Source organism: Cyphomyrmex costatus, unplaced genomic scaffold, assembly GCF_001594065.2.
Source record: "Cyphomyrmex costatus isolate MS0001 unplaced genomic scaffold, Ccosl1.0 scaffold164, whole genome shotgun sequence".
Classification (NCBI taxonomy): domain Eukaryota; kingdom Metazoa; phylum Arthropoda; class Insecta; order Hymenoptera; family Formicidae; genus Cyphomyrmex; species Cyphomyrmex costatus.
The window spans coordinates 493,621-517,668 of NW_017275653.1; the positions used below are offsets into that span (position 1 = coordinate 493,621).

Here is a 24,048-nt window from a genome sequence, read left to right on the forward strand (position 1 = left end):
ATTCAATAAAGAATAAAAATTAATAAATTATAGATCAAGAAACGCATTCTTAAAAAACAAAGTTATGTTAATATTATAATTTATAGATAATAATGTAATAATTATATTTTTAGCAATTAACAACTATTGCAAAATTTGAAAAATAGAATAAACAAGAAATATTTTACGAATAAACAACATTAATCTTTTATATGTAATAAAATCATTAATATATTTATTTCGGCATGTAATTAATATATCACAAAAATAAATGAACAACATTATAAAATAGGATAATATCGATAAAAGCATATCTATACTAAATTAAAGAAGATATAGAAAAAAAGAAACATCAAAATTGTGTTTAATATAATTAAATAAATTCTTAAATAAGGTTTATTAAAATCTGTTATGTGTAAAATCTCTCGAATATTAAGATAGGTAATAAAATATGTTTATTAATGAAAAAAATAGCAGAAACAATTGTTTTATTTAATCAAATTATATCTTCCTATGTTATTCTACTGTAGAAAATTTTTCCATGAATATTACTACGAACTACATTTTCTGTGTTGGATTATGAATCCGTTGTATTACAGGAGTAAAGTATCATCGCGAAGGATAGTGCCATTTTCGAAACCTATAACAAATAATTCAATGAAACTGAGAGCTTGTTAATAAGAGATCACTATCGCACTCTCTATTTGCGCTATCTCTTACCGTGGTAAAGCTTTCCAATACTGAAACGTATAAACCACCAATATTCGGTACAAGGCTTTTCGAAGTGATTTGCATCATAAACAATAACAATTTCTGTACTGTTACAGGTGCCTTGTACCACAGCGACATGTATCTAGAAAAATTTAATTTTTTACTGATACACTGATTTAATGTCACTAGACACTAGAATACAATAGATACACCCTCATTCGGCAATCTTAAGGAATTAGTTTCTTATTAACAAAAACTACGAAAGTACAGAATTTTTCAATTCAATTTAGTCTGCTTTATCTACTCATGAAAAGTCGTTATTAAACACCTTATAATATATACATTAAGTAATAACTTTTGTTCACCTCGAATATTTTCGCAATTTTTAGAAATATAAGATTATTTATTTACAAAAGTTTTATAGTATCAAGAAGACGATAATATTTGTAATAATCTGAGATTGTTAATCTTCAATTATTCATATTGTATGCAATTTATTTGATAAATGTAAATAACTTATGTATTTCTTTGTTATACGAGAAATTAAACAAAAACTGCATATTAAATGATATTATATTTATACATATATTTGTAGGAGAGAATAGGGCAACGCCGCGCCCTCATACGGCACATTATTATTGTAACAATTTGCATTAGCCAATACTTCGAATATTAATATTATTTGATGCAATTATGTTTAACTAAGTGATGTATACAAAATTTCAAAACAATTCATCTTTTTTTAATTTTTATCTATTAAAAGTTATTTTAATATACCTTTCTTATACGTCAAATACATACATATAATTTCGTTTCTTCTAATAAGCCTTATGCATGTACATTAATAATTGAACAAGAGAAACATTACTTTCTTATTGAAATTTTTTAACTAAAATTTGATGACAAGATCAGAAAACGGTATCGATTTCAATGATCTTTTAGTATAAAAACTGCAGTGCGTCACATTACACACTGGGTAATACGACGCAAATGAACTTTTTTATAAAGCCATAATTTCATATAATATGAGGTGAAAATGTTATTAAATCTGTAATACAGTGATAGACGAGATGTCAACTTTGCGTTTAAAATGTTTTTTATAGTAAATATTCTACTTTTCCTTAGTTGCTCCGTATTCCCTCATTCTCCCCTATATGAAAAATTATTTATAATAATTTTACACAAATATAAACACAGACTTTTAAAAAATTTAAAATTAATAAAAAGTTTAATTAATATATATGTGTATATATATATATATATATATATATATATATATGAGGAAAATAAATTTATAAAATAATTAAAGTAAAACTATTATATATGATTTTTTTAATTTATGTATAGTTTTGTATAAAAAGTACAAATTTGCTACTCACATTGCATTAAAGAATTCATCACCATGGTTTACCATCATTTGCCCGATTAAAGTACTTCCAAATAGATGAAACTCATGTGCAACAATATAACTTATTCTTAGTGAAATTTTAATCCAATTATCCCTATGTATTACTGCGTTCACAAACTATTAACATATTAGTAACAAAATGATTTAAATAATTATAATTATAATAAAAAATTATTTTAATATGTATGTGCGTGTATGAGAACATTTTTTTAATTTTAACAAACATCCTACACAGCACATTTTATCTTAGAAATATCCAACGAACGTCATTTTAGAATATTGCAGTAATCTTGTGATATCCGTGGACAGTTCCAGTTATTCAATGGATATTCAAGAGATGTACACATAAGTGTCCGCATATAAGAGATCCCACGAACGTCTTAGATCCACGAGATATCACAAGTATATCATTATAAAGGCCATTCTACATAAAACGCAGAACGCAGATCGCAGGTCATGAGTGAAACGTATTTCAGATTGTGATAGGTTGCAGACCGAAATATGAAGGACGCAGGACGCAAAAGTTGAAAAGGCCATTCTACATAAGACGCAGAACACAGGTCGCAGGTCGCAAGACTAGAAACTAACCTAACATATTTCAGTTATAATAGGTTGTAGGACGCAGAATGCAGGACGCAGGAAGTTGGGTGAATTTCAACTTTTGCGTCCTGCGTCCTGCATCCTTCATATTTCGGTCTGCAATCTATCACAATCTGAAATACGTTTCACTCGCGATCTGCGTTCTGCGTCTTATATAGAATGGCCTTTTCTTTCAATATTGCAACCTGCATAACAGCCGTCCTCTATATTACCCGGACAGTACAACATTTCCAAAGGATGTTCTAGGCTTATTGCTATCGATATTAATAAATGATTAAGACCTCTGAGCAGTGTTACCAGATTACAAATGCTCGGCCTTTCGCACACGTACGTAACGTCGCTTGGCTTTGTGTACGTGGCGTCGGCGTCGCGTGGCTCAGATCTGGTAACACTGACCCTGAGTAGACCATATTGGAATTGTAACATAACAGAAGCGAGAGATGACACATTAATTTATATTACGTGCCATGTAAATATATAAAAGACAATTTGAATAAATCGAAACGACAAGATCGCTTTAAAACACTTGTAAAAATGGACAAAGACTCTTTTTTTTCCTTAACAATTAGTAAATGGTCATAAACGGCACGTAAAGTAAGTCTATGTATGGAAAACACATGATTTAACAATTGTTGAAACAAGTAAGAAACATGCTTTTACGTATAAAATTTCAAGATAACTTTAGTTTTCGTCTATTTTTATAAGTACGAGACAAAAGTCACATTTTCACAATTAAGCACATAATAACGAAATGGCACCTAACACAAATTTGTCGTTAAAATCATCACTTTTCATGCATATATTAGTTCAGCCCTTTATCATCGCAAGACTATATTGTTCACATCTAGATGGCTCTAGGTGCATATGCTCAAACTCAGACTTACTTATGTCATTTTGAAAAATGTAATATATAGGTAAAATTCCAAATAACATAAAGTCTAAAATTGTGACATAGAACGTCTTTAAGTCGTCTTTTAGATACAAAAAATGTCGGTAATTGTTCACTTTAGGGGAGCCACCTCCAATGACCTTGACCTTGACATATGTTGTCAAGATCATGACTCTGAGTAACCTCCAACAAGTTTTAGCCGTCGCTTCGTTAAAAAGTTATTAACAATCATAGTTTTAAAATTAACATATGATATATAATACATGTATGCTATTAAGTACTATTCTACACCTTTCCTTGTTTAGGAACGTTAAACTTTCTACGCGAAGTAACTTTTATCCTCCCCCCTCCTTGTACAGGGGCACACGACTTCTACGATTGTACTGTTGCTATGATAGTACTGTCGGGGCAGACCTCTGTCGACGGTGTTCTATTTAATATATAACGATTATGAGTCTATTACTTGATGTTTTACACACACACACACACACACACACACACACACACACGGGCGAGTGCAAGGGGGTGGCCTTCAGCCCCCCCCCCGCACCCACACCGTCGACAGAGGTCTGCCCTGACAATACAATAGCAACAGTACAATCATAGAAATCGTGTGCCCCTTTGCAGGGAGGGGGGGTGAAAGTTACTTCGCGTAGAAAGTTTAACGTTTCTGAATGTACTGAGCTTGCAACTTCTATGTCGCTTTATACACCCTATACACCCCTTTGCAGAAATGATACATTATTTTTAAGACTTTAATTTTTCATAACTTTTTAACGAAGGGCGAGCGACGGCTAAAACTTGTTGGAGGTTACTCAGGGTGACAACATATGTCAAGATCAAGGTCATTGGAGGTGGCTCCCCTAAAGTGAACAATTACCAAAGGCAACATTTGAGGCACTGCTTCCTTTTCGCGTTTCAACTTAAAAAAAAAACGCGGCTGAGGCAAAAGAAATTTGTTCGGCTTTGGGAGAAAATGCTTTATCGTACAGTATACATGTAAAAAATGATTCCAACAGTTTTGAGAGGGAAAGTTCGATCTTGAAGATCGTGAACGTCCTCGTCAACCAAAAAAGTGAAAGACGTAGAGTTGGAGGAAATTTTGAACGAGAATTCTTGGTAATCGCAATTAGAACTTGCAAATACATTTGGAGTAACCCAGCAAGACGTTTTCTATCGCTTACAACAACGGGGAGGTCAACAAAGGTTGAGAATTAATTTGTACTCCTAATATATATGTGATATATATATATATATATATATATTGTATGTTTGAAAGCCGTTATAGGATATTAGAAACAACATGAACTATAATGAAATATTTGATATAAGTTATAACATAGATATTACAAAAGAGGAGGTACTTACTGTATATAAATTTGCAATGATGGAACATGTGCCTATTACTAGGATAAAAAGATAAGTTATCGTAAAACTTGTAAACAACAATTTAAAAAGCCTTGAAAGCGCAATAAATCAAACAATAGAACAATTTTATTATTAAGTAAAGAATTAATAATTTTGTCATACTTATAGTTTTAGATACTTACTTCTGTGCATTTCGATGAAGTTCTACTAATCTAATTATTCTATTGACGATAACGTTTCTGTTGTTAAAGCATGCTACTTCCTTCTTGTCCATGAATTGTTTCATTCGATAACTGATGATATTAAGTTGTTAAACCGCGCAAACAGTACAATTATTCATTTTCTTATAATATCAATCTAAGAAAATACTGTTAAAAGTTTCACAATTTTTACATTTCTTGATCTTACCTGCAAATTTTAAATAGTGCGCAGCAATATAAACTAACCATTAGACCCATCGAAACGACAGTTACTATCGAAAAAAGACCAATAATCGTACTTGTTATAGAATACAAGAATAAAGAATAAAACTGTATTCCATTATTTATATTTATGTGGTATTTTGGCAAAAATGATAAATAATGTATACGTGATTTATTTAACGGTTGAAAAAAATCGAGGATGTCCGGTAGATATTCCATTATTAAAAATAGAAGTGTCATAGGTATTAGCAGCACTAAATTATAAGATATGCCATACATTATAAAATTTTCTCCATTTTAAATATAAATTAGTTAAAACATCTTTTATACATAAAAATAACATTATTGCATACATATAAGAATAATTGTAATGTTTTTTCCTTGAAGAACATAATGTTCTACTATTTTAATTTCCTGCACATCTGTCAACATTCGCCGATTATTAATAATTTCTTTTATTATCTGTTTTAGCTGTATCAAATGAATTTTAAATTAGGCAAAATCTCAAATAAGTATAAATATTTTTTATGGTAATCGGTTTTATTATTTAAAATCACAGCTCAACTTACTTTCTTAGCTTTGAAGAAAAATATGTTAAATTCTAAAACACATATAACAGACGGAATAGCGTCCGATAGAAGTCTAATAATGACATTTGTATTAAAGTCGATTGTAACAAGTTGTGCAAACTAAAAAAACACATGTTAACAATATGACTAATTCAACGTTTTATTTATTTTGTAAGATAAATTTTTTATTTCCATCAACAAATTATTTTTATAACGGACATAATCTTTAACCAATTTAAAATTGAATAATGACTCAAGTATAATATAATAATTATTCATCCAATGTTTTTTAAGAAAAAAGCTTTAAGTAATATGTAATAATCTTTACAGAAATATTTTTTTAACAATTCTCTATACTCTTATTTTTAGTTTCTCTTCAAACATTCTGCTATCTAAAGCTTCTTTTAAAAGTTTCTCAAAGCATTAAAGTAATTTCAGCAAATTTCCTCTATAGAAAATAAAACTTTTTTCACACACACACACATACACATACGCGCGCGCGCACTTATTTGTTCGTTTTCATCAGCCATTATAAATATCGCTAAACTTGCTTGAAAAATACAAAAGAAGTTAGTAAGAAAAATCAGTCAGAACCACGTCATTTAGCAAACTTATCATAGTTTGGATTTGTGATTCCTAACGGCACGCTCAACTACTACATACATCCAGTTCGTGCATCGCATTTAAATTGTAAGAAGTTAGCCCTCCACTTTTGGAGTTAACTTATTTTGAGAATTGTATTGAATTGTGTGCTAGGTTTGTGCTACATTTTGTGGATGAGTAATATTTTAGACTTTTTCTCTTAGTTTATCGATCCCCTATACATTCCCGAAGTTTTGGCACTTAACTCCAAACACTCTTAGAATTACCTGAACAATTGTATAAGAAGTGAGTAACATATAAAAGCCCACTGCACGAAAACGTTCAAATTTCGTTTTTCCATAAGGCCACAAACCAAGAATCCTTAAAACAGTTTGAGTCAATTTATGATAGCGATCGTCGAATATATACATTTTCTTGCAATGGTCAAAACACGAATGGAAGGTGGATCTGCAAGAACAGATTTCAAACCGTAGATTTCAGAGAGTACATTTTATTTCATGCATCTTTTCCTCTATAATGGTTTATTTAATGTACCAATCAATTTTATCTTGGATTTTTCGCAGCGCATGATAGACAGCGGGAAATACAGAGTCGAGAAGTGAGTGACAGTTGCAGCAATTTAAGCATTGTCCATGCGTACATGATGGAAGAAAAAATTACGCCGAACTTTTCCATTGGCTATCGTTGATATACCGAGATACGAATAAAGCTAAGGAAACATGAGTCATGTAAATGTTCAGTATAAAAAAAAATCTGTTCTTACTAGTAAATTTTCATAAGTTATATATCCTATTCTATTCTAAATTAGCGCAAACGCATTCGCGTGGTATTGTGACTTTGTAGAGTTTTATTTCAACCGCTTTGTCGAAGGAACTCTTTTAACTTCATAAAGTAATATCGATGATAGTATACTACGTATCTCTTACCGTTAGTATAAAATTATAATTCCAAGTGGGAATTTTTATAAATGTAAACAGTGTGTTAGAATAATTAGAAAAAAACAAAATTAAAAAATACGAGTGTAAAAAATAAGTGTAAAAAAACTGTGTTAATATATTAGAGTGGAGCTATTCCCAATGTTTCAATCTTAAAATAACATAAAATTTACGCAGTGACTATAAACAATATCTTTTTGCAGTAACATGCTTATGACTATCTTATAACTACTTTTTGAGAGCACAATAAATATAATCTTCAAATGTTCAGTATACGCTTTAAAAGTATAAACACTATCGTGTTGAATAATTAAAATTCCTTCAAGAATAAAACACTTCACGTGAACTTTCAAGATTGTGCCAGGAAAGTACAATGATTAAAAGTTGTAAAATCATTATCAAATAGTTATAAAAACGAAACGATAATGGTAAAAATACAAGTAATGCATTAAGAGAGTTACATACAATCAGAGGAATAGAAAATAGAGATCAGAGAATGAGAATTTCGACTTATCAGAAACCATGCGTACTATGAAATAACAATTTATGATAAGCTGAAATTTCTCTTTATTTCCATCTCTGTTTTTTTAAATATTATATAGAAATCACTAATTTTTAAATGTAAAAATAAGATACTAATGTATTTAACTTAATACTAACGTATTTAACTTCAATATTTTATAGATTTTGGATAAAACTACAAAAGAAGGGAGCAACTACTGATGACCTTGATCTTGACATATGTTGTCAAGGTCATGACTCTGAGTGACTTCCACTAAGTTTTAGCCGTCGCTCATTATTCGTTAAAAAATTATTGATAAAAAGTCGATAACTATTTCACTACTTTACGTGAAAAGTCAGATAATTCCAGACAGAAGGGAAGTATGGAATGAACCGATTAGGAGAGTACGACGTTCCACACGAAGCGACTCCATATCCTACTTTTCCCTTGCCAAGAAACGCACGACTTTCCACGTGAAATTCCACCCCACCTCCCCCCTGCCGAAGGGCGCATGATTTTCCAGTTTCCACACACACGGAATTCCACCTCGCTTACAAATGTAGAGAAGACTGATTCTAGGCAAAGTCTGTTTTTTTTACAATTAAAAAATACGTTAAGAAACAATGTTGAGACACCATATGGTACGTTTTCCGGTATAATGTTATATAACCGTTTTCTACCCCCGCTGGATATTTGTATAAAATATTATCATTAATGTTCATGATACCGCGTCAAGTTAGGGACGATCATAAATTGCACGCAATCGCTTTTTTTTTTACTCCGGAGGGAGCGACAGAATGGTTGAATCATCAAAATTATACGTTATGTTTATTCGATGTAATTTTCCCAAAGCAAGGGTGAAATAAAAAAGTAATTCGGGGAAAAACGCTACTGTTAAGCACATATATTCTTGAATAACTTCTTAATGTTATTGAATTACCAGCAAAAAATTAATTTTGAAAACCTTTCTTTATTTATACAAATTTATGAATTAAACTTTTAATATTCTATTTTATTGGAAAAATTGATATGTCATACTCTGCAAAAGTGGCATCTTCCTATATATATATATACAGATAAGATGTCACTTTTTGGAAGATTTTACAAGCAATTAAATAATATAATGCAATGTAAACTTACATATTTTATATATTCACAGTTCATAATTAAGAGTTAAGCTATAAAAATGCATAAAGATGTAATAATACGTAAATTGAGGAAATATGAAAGACACAAATTTTAGAAGTATGTTGAACATACTTTTATTAATTTAAACAACACACAAATAAATAAAGTGACATTTTCTCCCTTGTGTCATCTTCCTCTGAATTACCTTATTTCCCACTTTTTTTCTCACATTCACGCAGGTGCAATTATGGATTTTCAGAAGGTTTTTTTGCGCGACACCCTTATAGTGGTGTGAAACGTCGAACATCACGCTTGCTTTGTTACGCGAGTGGTTTCCATGACATACTATACACAAATTCGTATTTAGTTTATTTAGTTATTAAAATATTAATTTGTAAAAATTACAGTTTTATTGTTATGTAAGTATAAAATTATGTCAGTGAAATGTATAAAAAGTATTATATATATGTTAAAGAAAGTGATAAATTTAAACAATAAAATTAATTTTCTTAAAAAGGTTATTCTTTTTTAAATATAAAAGTTCAATCAAAAAGATACTGTTTGATTTTACTTATATTGTCATTGCTATGGATTACAACATAAGAAACGCATATCACAATAAATTTAATACAAATTTGAAATGTAATAGAAATTGACAATTTTAGTATAAGATAAATAGTATATGAAAAACAAAAAAAACATCTATGAAATAAAGTAATGAATTTTGAGTCCATTAAATTTTTTACTTTTGCAAAACAAAATTATAATATAAATCCACATATTTATACTTAAAAAAATTATCTGGAGAGTCCGTTGAGAGAATACATCTGAATTTGGTTAAAAAATTATATTCCATAATAAATAATATGGAAATTTCAATAAAATTCTTAATTTTATTTTGATTGTTATTTTATAAATAGTAATTTTTGCGAATTATAAATAAATAAGACTTGAATATTAAACACCAAGATTGATGTTTCATATTTATCATAACACATTTTAGAGTTTCTTTTTATTGCTAAAATTAAACTTAGTCTACTTGATGTTATCGCAAATTCTGATATTCTTTAATTTGTTGAGTAATGTTGTTCCATGAAAGGTGAAAATGACGTTGCATACTCGACTGCTTCCTAATAGAATGTCAGCTCTTTATGAATCTCATGTAGTTATCTACAATGGACTACTAAATACTATATTGCATCCTATGTGATCATCGTGTGGAGTAAATCACCGTAAAGTAAGATATTGACATACTCATTAACTAGAATAGATTTAATTGTAAAGTAATTTAAAATAAACAATAAACTATAAATACATACATACTATATATATATTCGTAATACGTATATGTATATTTTTATTATGAATACATTACCGTGGCAAAGCCTTCTAGAGAAGCGGCGAAAATACCCCCGATAACGAAATAGTAATTTTTCGTATTTCTTTGCATTATAAAAAACAATAATTTTTGTGTTTGTAAAGAAATCGTGTACCATTCTACGGTATATCTAGGTATAAAAACAATTAATAGATTTCAATTATGCAAAAGTTTGCAGTGAATGTAGAAATACAAATTGCAATTGTTTACTTAGAAATTTATATAGGTATTTAAGGATATAGTAATACAAGTTTGCTCCCGCCGTTTTTACAGGTATAAAACTATCTATATAAAAACGGCGGGAGCAAACTTGTAGACCAAAACACGATGTTTTTAAATTTATATTATTTTTAGAATGTATTTATTGGAAGAGTGTATTAAATGTTAATTACATACGTTGTATTAAGAATACTGATATTATGATCTGTGACCATCTGCCCGGCCAAGTTACCAAGGAACATATAAGCAAAATGGGCTATAATTAAAAAGCCGCATGCTAGCATTCCATTTGTATCGTTTGTAAACATTATAAGTTGTAGAAACTGTAACATAATTTTTTTTTCAATGAAATTGCAATTTCTATCATATGTATTATTTATAGTTAATTTGATACATTTCTAATATTATTTTATGATAAAAAGAATTAACTTTAATGTTAATCACTTTTTGTATCTTCAGAATGACAAAGATTAAATATAAATTAGTTATATATATATATATAAATTAGTTATATATATATATATAATTATTGTATTATATTTTATTTATATATATAAGATATATACAATTTTTTTGGAGCATATAAAACAAAGTAGCCAAAACAGGTTGATGTACGTATACTCACTTGAAACATATTAACGGTTAAAGATGAAATACCAATACCAATTAATGTAAAATAGAAATTCATAAAACTGGATAGAATAAATTCGGCAAACCTATTATTAAAAAACAAATATTAAAATATGTTATATAACTTTCTGATATTTTTTCAAAAACTTGTTTTTCTTTAACCTTTAGACTGCCGGGATTTGAGATACTAAACCGTCCATTAAAAGTGGCCAAATTTGTGTCTTGTATCATGTATCAACTATATACAAAGTTCATATCATAGGCCGAGCCGATATATCGGCTTCCCGGCAGGATAAGGTAAAGAAAAAATTTTGGATCATGAAATTTTTAAATAAGTATTAATAAGAGTTTTTAAGGGCGCTGACACACTCACGGGGGGGGGGGGGGTGCAAGGGGGTGGTCTTCGGGCCCCCCCTCCCGCACCCACCCCGTCGGCAGAGGTCTCCCCCAACAGTACAATCATAGCAACAGTACAATCATAGAAGTTGTGTGCCCGTTTGCAGGGGGTTGGGGGAGGTGAGAGTTACTTCGCGCGTGGAAAGTTTAACGTTTCTAAACAGGAGGAGATGTAAAATAGTACTTGTTATAATACATATATGGCAGAAATGATACGTTAATATGTATAATTTTCGAGAAGTGATTAATTTTGAAACTTTTTTGTTAATAACTTTTTAACGGACAGCGACCGCCACCTAAAACCTGCGGGAGGTTACTCAGGGTCATGACGTTGACAACATATGTCAAGGTCAAGATTATCGGGGGGGGCTCCCCTTTTCTATATATTTATCAAAAAAACTGATTTTCCTCAGAGCCGATATATCGGCTTTCCGGCAGTCTTAAGGTTAAAATACATGAAATACTAACTCGAGTGCTCTACGATGTATATCAACGGCGTCGATTATCCTTTTACGAATAATGTAATCTTTATTAGATTTAAATACTGACGGTATATTATCACTTACATGTTCAAGACGATAGCTGCAAAGTTCAATGACATTTCTATGCAATTCAGTTATCGGGAAAGGATAGTGTATTTATTTATGTATTTATATAAATTAATAATCTTTTGTTAAATATGTTTAAATTCTATTCGTCGTTAGAATAATTATTACAATCAACAGATGAACGGATTGATTAACAATTAAATTCTAAAATAAAAGAAATAACATATATACTAATTTTATCCATTGTCATATTTAGATTATTATCATCTTCCTGTATGATTTATTTAATTTTGTTAAAATATAAAAATGACTATCAATATGTTGTATAATATTAAATAATTTTTGTAAAATTATTTCTTTTATATCAGAACATATACAAAGAAGAGATTTTTCATTTTTTTAATAAACTATATTATTAAACTATTTCAATCTTTTTTACAATGTTTACCTTGCTATTTGTAACATTGCGCAAATATGATATATGAATCCCATAAGCATAGTACCAGTAGAAGAAACTGTAATTCCTCCGATATAAACGGCCAGTAGATTATGTATTAAAATGGGATAAAAATATTGCTTCTGATCAACAAAATATTCGGCTAAGAATGAGAAATGGCGCTCACGAGATTCGTTAAGAGGTACAATAATGTCAAGAAATTCCGGAAGAAATTGAAACAAGCCGAAAATGTTCAGAAATATTATTATTAACACTAAAATATAACACTATAAAATATATAACTATATAAAAAATATATAAAATATATTATATATTATATTATATAATATCTATGTATAATTATATTCATATAAGACTTAGGGTTATATCTTAAAATTTTCATTATATTTTTGATAAAAACTATTTACTATTTTAATATTCAATACATAAATCTAGTTATTATTTTATTTTTCTAATAATGATAAAAAATGTTGATATAACAAAATAATTATTTTATCGATATATTTCAATGTTTAAATTTTATTAATATTAAAATTAATAGAGACTAAAATTTTAAAAAATAAATAAATAACTCAATAGGCTCCGAGTTTATACTAACAATAAGACGTAAGTTACTTTTCCTCACGCGTGCACGTAATGTGCCCTATACCGCAACGCTTTTGCGTGCGGTAAATAGCCAATATCTCAAGCCGTTGAGTTATTTCTCTAACCCCACGCAAAAGCGTTGCGTTATTTTTCATAATGCAACGCAGTGGTAGCGCTCGTACAAATAACAACACGGAGAAACGCGCGCGACCATTCGTCCTTTCGAGGCATCTGGGGGGGTGGGGGGTTAAGCATAGTTTCCTCCAATAATAAAAGTAACTACGACAAAACAACAATACAGTATCTATAAATATCATTCAACTTACAATAACGTTTAAATTTATAATTTCAAATTGTAATAATCTCACAATTATAATTAAAAGTAATGAGCAATACAAAATTTTGTATTGTTAAATATTTATTTACGAAATATTTTAATTTATTTTTCGGGGAGGGGGGCTGCGCCCCCCCTGCTTCCTGCGCCCCACGCACCATCCCATAAATCGCACTCGCTTTGCTCGTGCAACTTTACATTCGCACTCGCTTCGCTCGTGCGACTTTATAATTGTATAACATATTACTAACACAGTGCACTCGTAATGAAAAAATCTATGTGCAACTCATGTACTTATACTTGTCTGTAGTGCGGCGCGGGTGCGGGGGAGCGCACTCGCTTCGCTCGTGCACAATAAACAACTTATCACACATGTCACACACACAATGTACTATTAAATTTTACTATTATTAAGCTACATATCTTTCAATACTTACAACATAGTCCATGTTTATAAAGTATACTCACTATTTGATTCTAATTTTAACAATAAGTCCATGCAAGTTTATATAAAAACAAAATAGTCAACATAATCTAATTAAATTTTTTACCTGTCATTGTTATCATGAATAATTTGGAAGATTCAGCATATTTTTTTAATATATCGATTTCATCTTTAATTTTTAACGTTGTCCATTCATAACGAACCCGTTCGATAAAGATTTTTATCTATACTTTCGAATAATCTATGTATAATAACCTCGGAAACCGATAATGATAAATATGTATAATTAAATATACTCGCGTATATTTTGCTTATTTTTAGTATCGTATACCTACTTTTTTATTATTCAGAAGAAAGGACATGTATGTCAAAAAATACGTTAAACAAGGAAATGCTTGCGAGAGAACTTTTAACATAAGATTTACATTGAATTCTGACGTGATAAATGTTGCCAACTGTAAACAATAATTTAAAAATCCATGTATTGTACTTGACTTAAATGATGAAGAATATTCTCTCTTAATAATTAACAATTATTATTAACAATTGCTACAATTTTAAATAAAATCTCTAATAATATTAGATATTATTACAAATATAAATATTTTGAAAAATACAGTTTACGCAGTTTCTCTCTCTCTCTCTCTCTCTCTCTCTCTCTCTCTCTCTCTCTCTCTCTCTTTCTGTCGTTAACTTTATTTAAAGTTATCAAAAATACTGTTATTTAACGTACGTATAACAAACCAATTATATAATAACTATTGTAAAATCAAAATCAGAACAATGCAAGCAAACCTGAACAATTAAAAAAGAAATGAGTACGCTAGGAAACAATGTAATTTGAAAAATGCTGAGTCTCCACTTTTGATAGGGCCATAATCCCAAAATTATTAATAATTTCTTATTAATATTGTAATATTGATCTATGAACGATATCATTTCTCTTCAAAAGTTGAGCAACATATGAACCAAACTTTTTATTTTCACTCTTCATAAAATAACATACAACTGAATATCCCTAATATTTTCTCTTAAACTTTTTTAAACTATAGAGGAAAAGAATTATTTTCTCGGAACACAAACAGTAGGTAGAATATATATAATTTAATATTCACCTATTTTGAAATGAATATTGCGATATAGTTGGATCAATTATCATTATTGCACCTTTAGAAAGAAACTATCAAATATTTTTCTTCGTATAAACGTTGCGTATACTATTATCGACTATCACATATTTCCTTTTTCATTAACGCAGGCGCAGAAAAAGTTGTCGCTAAACTTTTTATCAGTATAGTTTCAATTGTCAAGCACTACACATCTCTGATGATTTTTCAAAATTACGATATAATATCTTATCGCTATAAAATATCTTTATTATCATTATATAAATACCTTTGGGAATAACTTGTATGTAAATATATTGATGGTAAAAAAAAGCTTTTAATGTAATACTGTTTATTAGTTATATAAAAGATGCAATTTTTATAAATGTTATTGTCAAAAAATGTTAAAAGAAGTGAAGATATACAGATAAGATACCTATATATAATCGTGATTATGGTTTTTGTGATATTATCTTATTAAAAAATTCTTATAGTATAATTATCACCACTAATTATAATACAATCTTTTATGATTTAAAGAAAATACATAAAATCAGTTCTAATATTCAATTTGTAAAGCTTATTTAAATCAGTTTTATCAATATAAGCATGAAATATGCTATGATTTCTTATTATAATTCTAATTTATTTTATTAGTAAAATTATCGATTTTATCAATATAAACTTTAATAATAAATGTAATATACATATCTTGTTGCTTCGAACAATAACATTTCATGTGACCAAGTATAGAATTCTTTCTCTTATTTGTAATAGTTTAATGATATCCTTTAATTAACAACAAAAATTTAAAAGAAAAAATTTTTATGCAGCATTTTCTTTCAACGTATATTTTATTAGATCAAAAAGTACATTTAGTTATTATATTGACAGTAATTCATATGTAGGTTCGAATAAATAATTCAAAATATAATATGTAATAATGTTAGTTATTTCAATAAAATAAATTTTGTTAGTATATAATATAAATAACTTGTGTACTAATATAACGATTATACAATACACTTAAAGAGAGTGCCTCATACATTAAAATTATAAAAAAATATAACTGAAGTTGAATTATACATGATCACACCTTATAAAAAACTCAATGCTTTAGGATTTTATACGTTCACAGAAAGATGATTAAATTATTGTGTTATTGATGTGTTTTCTTTTTCGTTTTCATTGGATAGTATACATCACGGCGACATAGGATAATGCAGTATTAACAAGCTAGAAAGATATTTAATATATACATCTTAAATAGATTCTTGTGTTGATTTTCTTGTCGCTTCTTACCGTGGCGAAATTTTCTATTTTTGCCACAAATATGAAACCAAGCGTGTAGTAAAAGTCTTTACCAATTCTTGTCATTAAAAATAAAATTAATTTTTGTGATGTAACAGGCATTAAATACCATGATGTGCCATATCTAAAAATAAAGGATAAAAAAGAAACTATCTTAAAACAAACTTAAAAGATTATTTAAAGGAATTTACTTCCATTTAAAAAGTAATTTTATAAAAAAGTGGATGAGATTTTGTTGTTTAAAGATATACATATATAATGAAATCGTACCTAAATATTTTATACAACATGGAAATGAATTAAATTCTGATAAAAAAACTCTTACCTTAAAAAAAATGGTAGAACTTCTGTTTAGGTAGCATCTTCGATGACCTCGATATTGACATATGTTATCAAGATCATGACCCTGAGTGACTTCCAACAGATTTTAGCTGTCGCTCGTCCTTCGTTAGAAAGTTATTAACAATCAAAGTTTTAAAAATAACGTACCATTCCTGCTATACATATAGTATATTAAATATTATTCTGCCTCTTATATTATCTCTCCCTTTTTAGAAACGTTAAACTTTTCCACGCGAAATGAGAGCTACCTCACACCAAAAAATAGGTTGGGTTATTTTTTTTCATTTACTTTACAACATTAAGCGACATGGAAGTTTTGAGTCCCTTTGCAAGGGGAGAGGTGGCATGATACTCGCGTTACGCGAATGCAGTAGATTCCGTTCCCTCCTGTGGGGAGGCCCCACTACTGAAAAAAATAACCTAATCGAACCCATTTTTTAGTACAAGTTCTCGTTTCACGTGGAAAGTTTAACATTTCTAAACAAGGGGAAGTGTAGAATAGTACTTATATCGTATATGTATAGCAGGAATAGTATATTATTTTTAAAACTTTGATTGTTAATAACTTTCTAACGAAAGACGAGTGATGGCTAAAACCTGGTGGAAGTTACTCAGGATCATGACCTTGATAACATATGTCAAGGTTGAAGTCATCGGAGATCCCCCCCCCCCCTAAACAGGAGTTTTACCAAAAAAATATATAATAAGCAGAACTGTTATTTTTAGAAGGGTTCCATTTGACTATAAAACAATTGCCTACAGCTTCGTTTGCACATAGTATATTGCACACACGACACACACAATCGTTTTGAAAGCAAACGGGACTCTCCGTAACTTCTATTATAACATTAGACTGCTAACTCCCTACTTTTCTTTACGTAAAAGTGTTGCCTGCGTGCCATTACTGTATATATAGACTTAATAAGAAAATAGGAAAAATATTGTGAAACAGAAATTTAAAGAAATAATTACAAACAACAATACGTACAGTAATTCTGTTCTAAAGCAAGTATGGTAGAAGGTTCTTTTAATTAGAAAGATCAACAAGAAAAAAACATCATTATTGTACATGTATACGTATGGTATATATATTGATCTATTTTGCAACAATTTATTAAAAATAAGACTTAAATAAAGATCTTTAAATTTTGTTTATTCTATGTACCTATGTATGTACAAAATCTCTTTTCGAGTATATGTATATAGAAATATATATAACCATATGGTGTTCTGCGCATGCGCGGAATTTATACTGCACAAGTAATACATACTGTCTGACAACAGAAAAACTGGAGAGTTAGCTGTCTATAGTGGTATAATACAAGTCTGTGGAACCCTTCTTTTATCTTTCAGAATTCAGATATTTATAAAACTCATTACTATATGTATTAAAATATTTATTCTTTGATATATTATAGTATATTGAGTGTGAGCATCAATTAATGTTTAACAAAAGCTGAACATTAATTGAACAAAGGTATAATTATTAATATATATACTTACATTAATCTAAAAATCTCGTTATTATAATCGGTAACTTTCTGTCCAAGGTAATTCGCCACAAACATGTAAATTATATGGCCCAAAATGGCAAAAAGAGATATTAATATATCTTCTATATTTTTTAATACCGTTGCTGCTTGAATAAGCTATTTGATTAGAAATCGTAATTTTTATAAGCTTAATGATGTTATTAAAATAAATTTATATTATTTGATGTATAAGTAATTGTATTATTATTAATAGTTAAAAAATATAAATCATATTTACTCTGAATAAATTGATGCTCAACGAAAGCACTCCAAAAATAGCAATGACGCAATATGGTACATTAAATGATGATATTAAAGTGTTAGAAAATCTTTAAATATATAAAAAAGAAGTTAAATATGAAGGAAACTGTAGGTACAACAAAATTATCTATAGCTATAACAGGTGATATTTAAGAGATTATCATATATTTATTTCAGTCCTAAACAATAATTAAAAAACATTTTGGAAAGAAAAAATGAAATATTCTTGAGATGTAAAAATATACCATGTATAAACTATGCATATTCTCTCTCTCTCTCTCTCTCTCTCTCTCTCTCTCTCTCTCTCTCTCTCTCTTTCTCTCTATTCAAGTTTTTTATATTTATATTTTTATAAACATCGAAACTAAATTACTAGTAATAGTAATAAAGATTTTAATATTTTTAAAAGAAGTTAAAAGAATTTTAAGAAATAGAATATACTTACTTACTTTATAGCTCTACGATGTGCAATTACAACATCGATAATCCTCTTATAAATTACTCGTTCCTTTTCACAATTTGGCATACATAACACATGATCATCAACGAAATGTTCTATGCGGTAACTGTAAATATTCTCAAATTTAATTCATGATATATTTGTAATTAACATAAATTGATTGTTACCTGGCGATTTTAAACATCCCGAAAGAATGATAAACAAATAATAATAGTTGCGTTGCCGTGGCTATCATAAATGACGCACATAATGCAATAATAATAAGTGTATGGAATGCTTTGGTATAAATATAATTATCGTGAAAGATAAAATATTCCACTATAATAAGAGGTTTGCATGGCCGAGGTTTGTCTAATGGCAAAACAAAGTCAAGAATAACCGGAAAAAATTGAATGATAATTAAAGTAACCATTAAAAGACCAATATACCCTGTAAAATATATAGTAATTTAATAAATATACTTTAATTATGTATTTTGATTTCATAACACGAGAATTAATAAATAATACGTATATAAAGTTATAAAAGAAGCTAAAGTTATAAAAGCTGCGCTTTTTTACAAATTTATATTTGTTTGCTATGTATAAATATTGTAGACTCTCTCTCTCTCTAAAGATGAAATAAATATAATAGTAGATTATTTTAAACATTATTATTGACAAATACCATTTTTATGATGAATTGGATAAATATAAAATAAAATTTACAAAACATTTTCTTACAGATTAAGAAAATAGTATAATTTCGGTAGTCATGAGCATATTTCTCTATGATATTATATTCTAACTTATTTCGTACTATTTTCCAGTCTTCTTGGATATAATGATGCAAGATTTCTATCTATAATTAAAACGTTCATTGATTTTACTAAACTTGTTAGATATATGTAAGAGAGTACAGTGTATTAATTCGCTGAGTAATGGTAGCGACTTGATTTATACTGACATTGAGTCGATAATACTCAATATGCGCGAGCTTGAAAAAATAAGAAGAGACTGTCAATATAAAATACGGTCTAAAATTTTATTACGTATTTCTTTCAGATAAAAAAAATCATAGTAGTCACTAACGTCGGTTAAGTAAAGTTAAGTCGCTACACACTAGTATGACCTAGAACATATTAATGCACTGCACCATCCATAAACAACATCTGTAATCCTTGTTTGTATAAGCAAATTTAAAAGTAACTCACAGTTTTTGATTTAAAAATAAAAACACAATACTTCATTGTAATTATTATAGTAGGAAAAGCGAGTGACATAGTTTTAATGAAGAGAACCATATTATATTTCATTGTAACGAAAACTGACAACTGTAAACGATAAATACAGTTATTGCATCAATCATAATATAATAAAAGCTTGTTACAATGATAAACAGGTAATTTAAAAATTGCATTTTTATGTTATAAGTTGAATTCTATCAGCTTTTTTCTATGATTCAAAAATTTATTGAAATAAAGTAAATAATCTTTGAAAAATCTCTTAAAAGATTTATATATAGTTATTACAGATAGATATATAATAGATATATAAAATTACCTGCAGGATGATATATGTAATTGCTAAAGTGATAAACAGCACCCGCCGAAAAAATATTAATCGCGATCTATCATGAGGCCAGATACCCAGTACCTTTACAAAAATCTTATTGATTGTATAATGTTCTTCGACTAGATGCATGTTGTACTAATATCGAACTACGAGTGAACAGTGAAATATTGGAGTACATATTAATATAATACTTGTTTAACATTACACACTATTTCTTTTCTTTCAAATTATATGAGAAACAAAACACCAATAGTAAAATATATTTTTGATAAATAATACTTGCCGCAATAGATACGTGGTATACATTGAAATCATTTTAATGAAAAAATTATAGTCACATTGACGTTTCTGAGAAGAAAGAAAACATAAATTATTCAAATTGTTGTGAGACAATTCTTCGTCTCATTATATATAAGACAATAATGCTTTATATTATCACTTTCTATAGCTTTGAGACACATGCGTAGTAGAAAGTACACTCCGTAATGTATCGAACGAAATATCAGTCTCTTCTCAACCGTCGAACGTGACACTGATAGAGTATACAAACACTTAGTCATGAAACAATGATTGTTCTAAATTTGATAAATAATAAAATATTTGTTGTATTATTTATTTAATTATTTGAAATAACAGATTACAAGCCTCTTCTAATATAGATTAATTTGAATTTATACTAAAAAAAATAAAAGATTACTATGTATACATACATACGATTAGTGAAACATGTGTGTATTAATGTATCTATTTATTAGTCAAATATATCATGTACATATATTACAAATAACAATCTTATATTGAATAAATATACAATTATAGAAGATCAGAAAAGATATTTATTAAATAACACAGGTCACAAAAAAATGTCAAGAAACTAATCAGAGTAGGTATTTCTTATAAATTTGTAGTCTCAAAAATCAATGATAAGTTACAATATCAAAGCCAAATTATTTTATTACGTCAAATTTCAAAATTATTTTGAATTTTAGGATAAAAAGTTAGTGATAGAAAAAAAAGTATAATTAATCATTCATCAATAAAGTAATAAAAGTAGATGAATGTTAGAATTTTATACATTAATACTTATGAGCAAAAAATAAAAAACTCTAAATAATAAATATATTTATTAAGGATGTAATGCATAGAAAAGCAAATACTTCTTTCGTGTTTGACAAGATTAGTGAGAACAAATAATCGGATTTCAATAAAAAATAAATTACTATTTATTACTCATTCTTTTTTTTATGAACTGTTGATCTTTCACATCTTAAAATTTAAAATAATTTTAAAATTTAACGTAATAGAGCAGTTTGACATTTGACATTATTTTTCGTGATGGAGCTAGTATAAGATATATGTATATATATATATATATATAATAAGGGGAATTTAAATCCTATTTGTTTATTAATATTTTACTTATACTATTAAATTACATACATTAAAATAATTTTTTCTATCTTCAATGAGAATTATCTGCGTAAAAAGGGTCAGACATAAAAAAATTATTCGTTTAATTATTATTAATGGTATATATTTAATGCATTTTCTATGCGCACATATTACACAACTATCTTAATTTGATAAAAAAATTTAATCAATTGAAATCAATTTTTCTTTTTAACTTATTTTCTCGTAGAATAAATCACTGTAAAGTAGGATACTGCCATACTCGTAAGCTAGAAAGCGGATATTTTTTTATATACTATATGAACGTTAAAGTTTAATTCTTTTCTAATAAAGAGATTTAATTTTACCGTAGCAAAACCGTCCAAGGATGCAACAAATATGCTGAAGCATGATATGGTAAGATTCTTTCTTCCTCTTTGCATTATAAATAATAGTAATTTCTGCGTTGACAATGGTGCTGCATACCATAATCCATTACAACTACAAAAATATAGTCAATTGTAAACTAATAAAAAATTAAGTACATTATTCTGTTAATGATTTTTTAATTAACTATACGTTCTAAAATATTAAAATTATAAACACAACATTGGCTTAAATCAAATTTAGAGAATAATGGTAGATTGAGTTACACAACCTACATATATACATATACTTACATAGCGTTAAACAGGTATACTCCATTATTGATTACTGCTTGTCCACAATAATTAGCGACAAACAAATAAACCAAATGTGCAAGTATTAATGTAGCGGATACAATTATTTTACTGATATTATTTGATATCATTAGTTGAAAAAACTATAACAAATCATTACTTAGAAAGCAATTTAAAATTAAATAAAACAGAAAAAAATGTCACTTACTACAAAAAAATTGAAAGTTAAAGAACTAACGCCAACTACGATCAGAATAGCAAATGGTATCAAAAAAATAGATGTCATAAGTTCATTGAACCTTTAAGAGAAGCTGAATATTAAGTGGAAAGTAGATATTTCTCTATAGAAAATCAAAGAACTATTACAGTTTATCAAAAACCGCATTAAATAATATAGAAGACCCAATCACCTCGATCTTGACATATATTGTCAAAATGATAACTTTGAGTGATCTTCAGAAGTTTTTATAATTTTTTATAAGTTTTCTGATATTTATTAAAAATCACCATCAATACGATCAAAGTTGATTATTGTCTCTGCATGAATATGTATATTTTGTACAGTAATGCAATATATATTTTTGCATGAAAAGTTATAAATCTGTTATAAAACCTCGCATTAGAAAACTTTATTATCGATAAATTATGCATATAAAAACATATAAGATTTAAGTTAAACTTTGCATGAAAAATTATAAACTCATATTGAACTTCATTAAATAGTACATAGATACAGTGGATACCGTGGATACGTGAATACAGTTGATTTTGCCCTAAGCGAAGGAAAGCTCCACAACAAACTAAATATATAAGTTTAAGTTACGTATATAAGACATATTTCTATAGAGAATCTTACTTTGCGCGTAGAAAATCGCATGAAAAAGCATTCTACATGAGTTTACAATTTTCGACACAAAGTGAGGTTGACTCGAATCTATGTGTCTATACACATAGTATGAGTTTATAACTTTTTATACAAAAATATTTGTTGTACTATTACAGTTTAAAATATCAAAGAGAATAATCAAATTTTACTTTTTAAAAGTTAACGAGCAACGGCTAAAATCTTCTGAAGGTCATTCAAAGTGACCAACTTTGATCAGCCAATTTCGGAATATTATAATATTAAAATATCAGAACTTAATTTATAACATCAAGTTTTTTTTTCATTGGTACACGTCGGACAAAAGCGTATTATAATATTAAATAATTTAAATATAAATAATCAATTAATAAAACAAAACAATATAATCTACTACTGTGAGTTAATTGTCAATTATTAGTTTAATTAACTGGAGAATTGGTGAA

At 28.2% G+C, this 24,048-nt stretch overlaps 1 protein-coding gene across 1 annotated transcript in view; it reads right to left on the bottom strand.

Moving 5' to 3' along the window:
* Nucleotides 1–556: 556 nt before the first annotated feature.
* Nucleotides 557–24,048, bottom strand: part of LOC108771638 (uncharacterized) — a 72,237-nt gene continuing 48,745 nt past the window's right edge. Inside the window, exons 4-5 of the mRNA XM_018536977.1 lie at nt 700–832; nt 557–619 (exon numbers count right to left, since the gene is read on the bottom strand). Of these exons, the coding sequence (XP_018392479.1) occupies nt 557–619; nt 700–832 (196 nt within the window). The remainder of the gene's footprint in view (nt 620–699; nt 833–24,048) is intronic.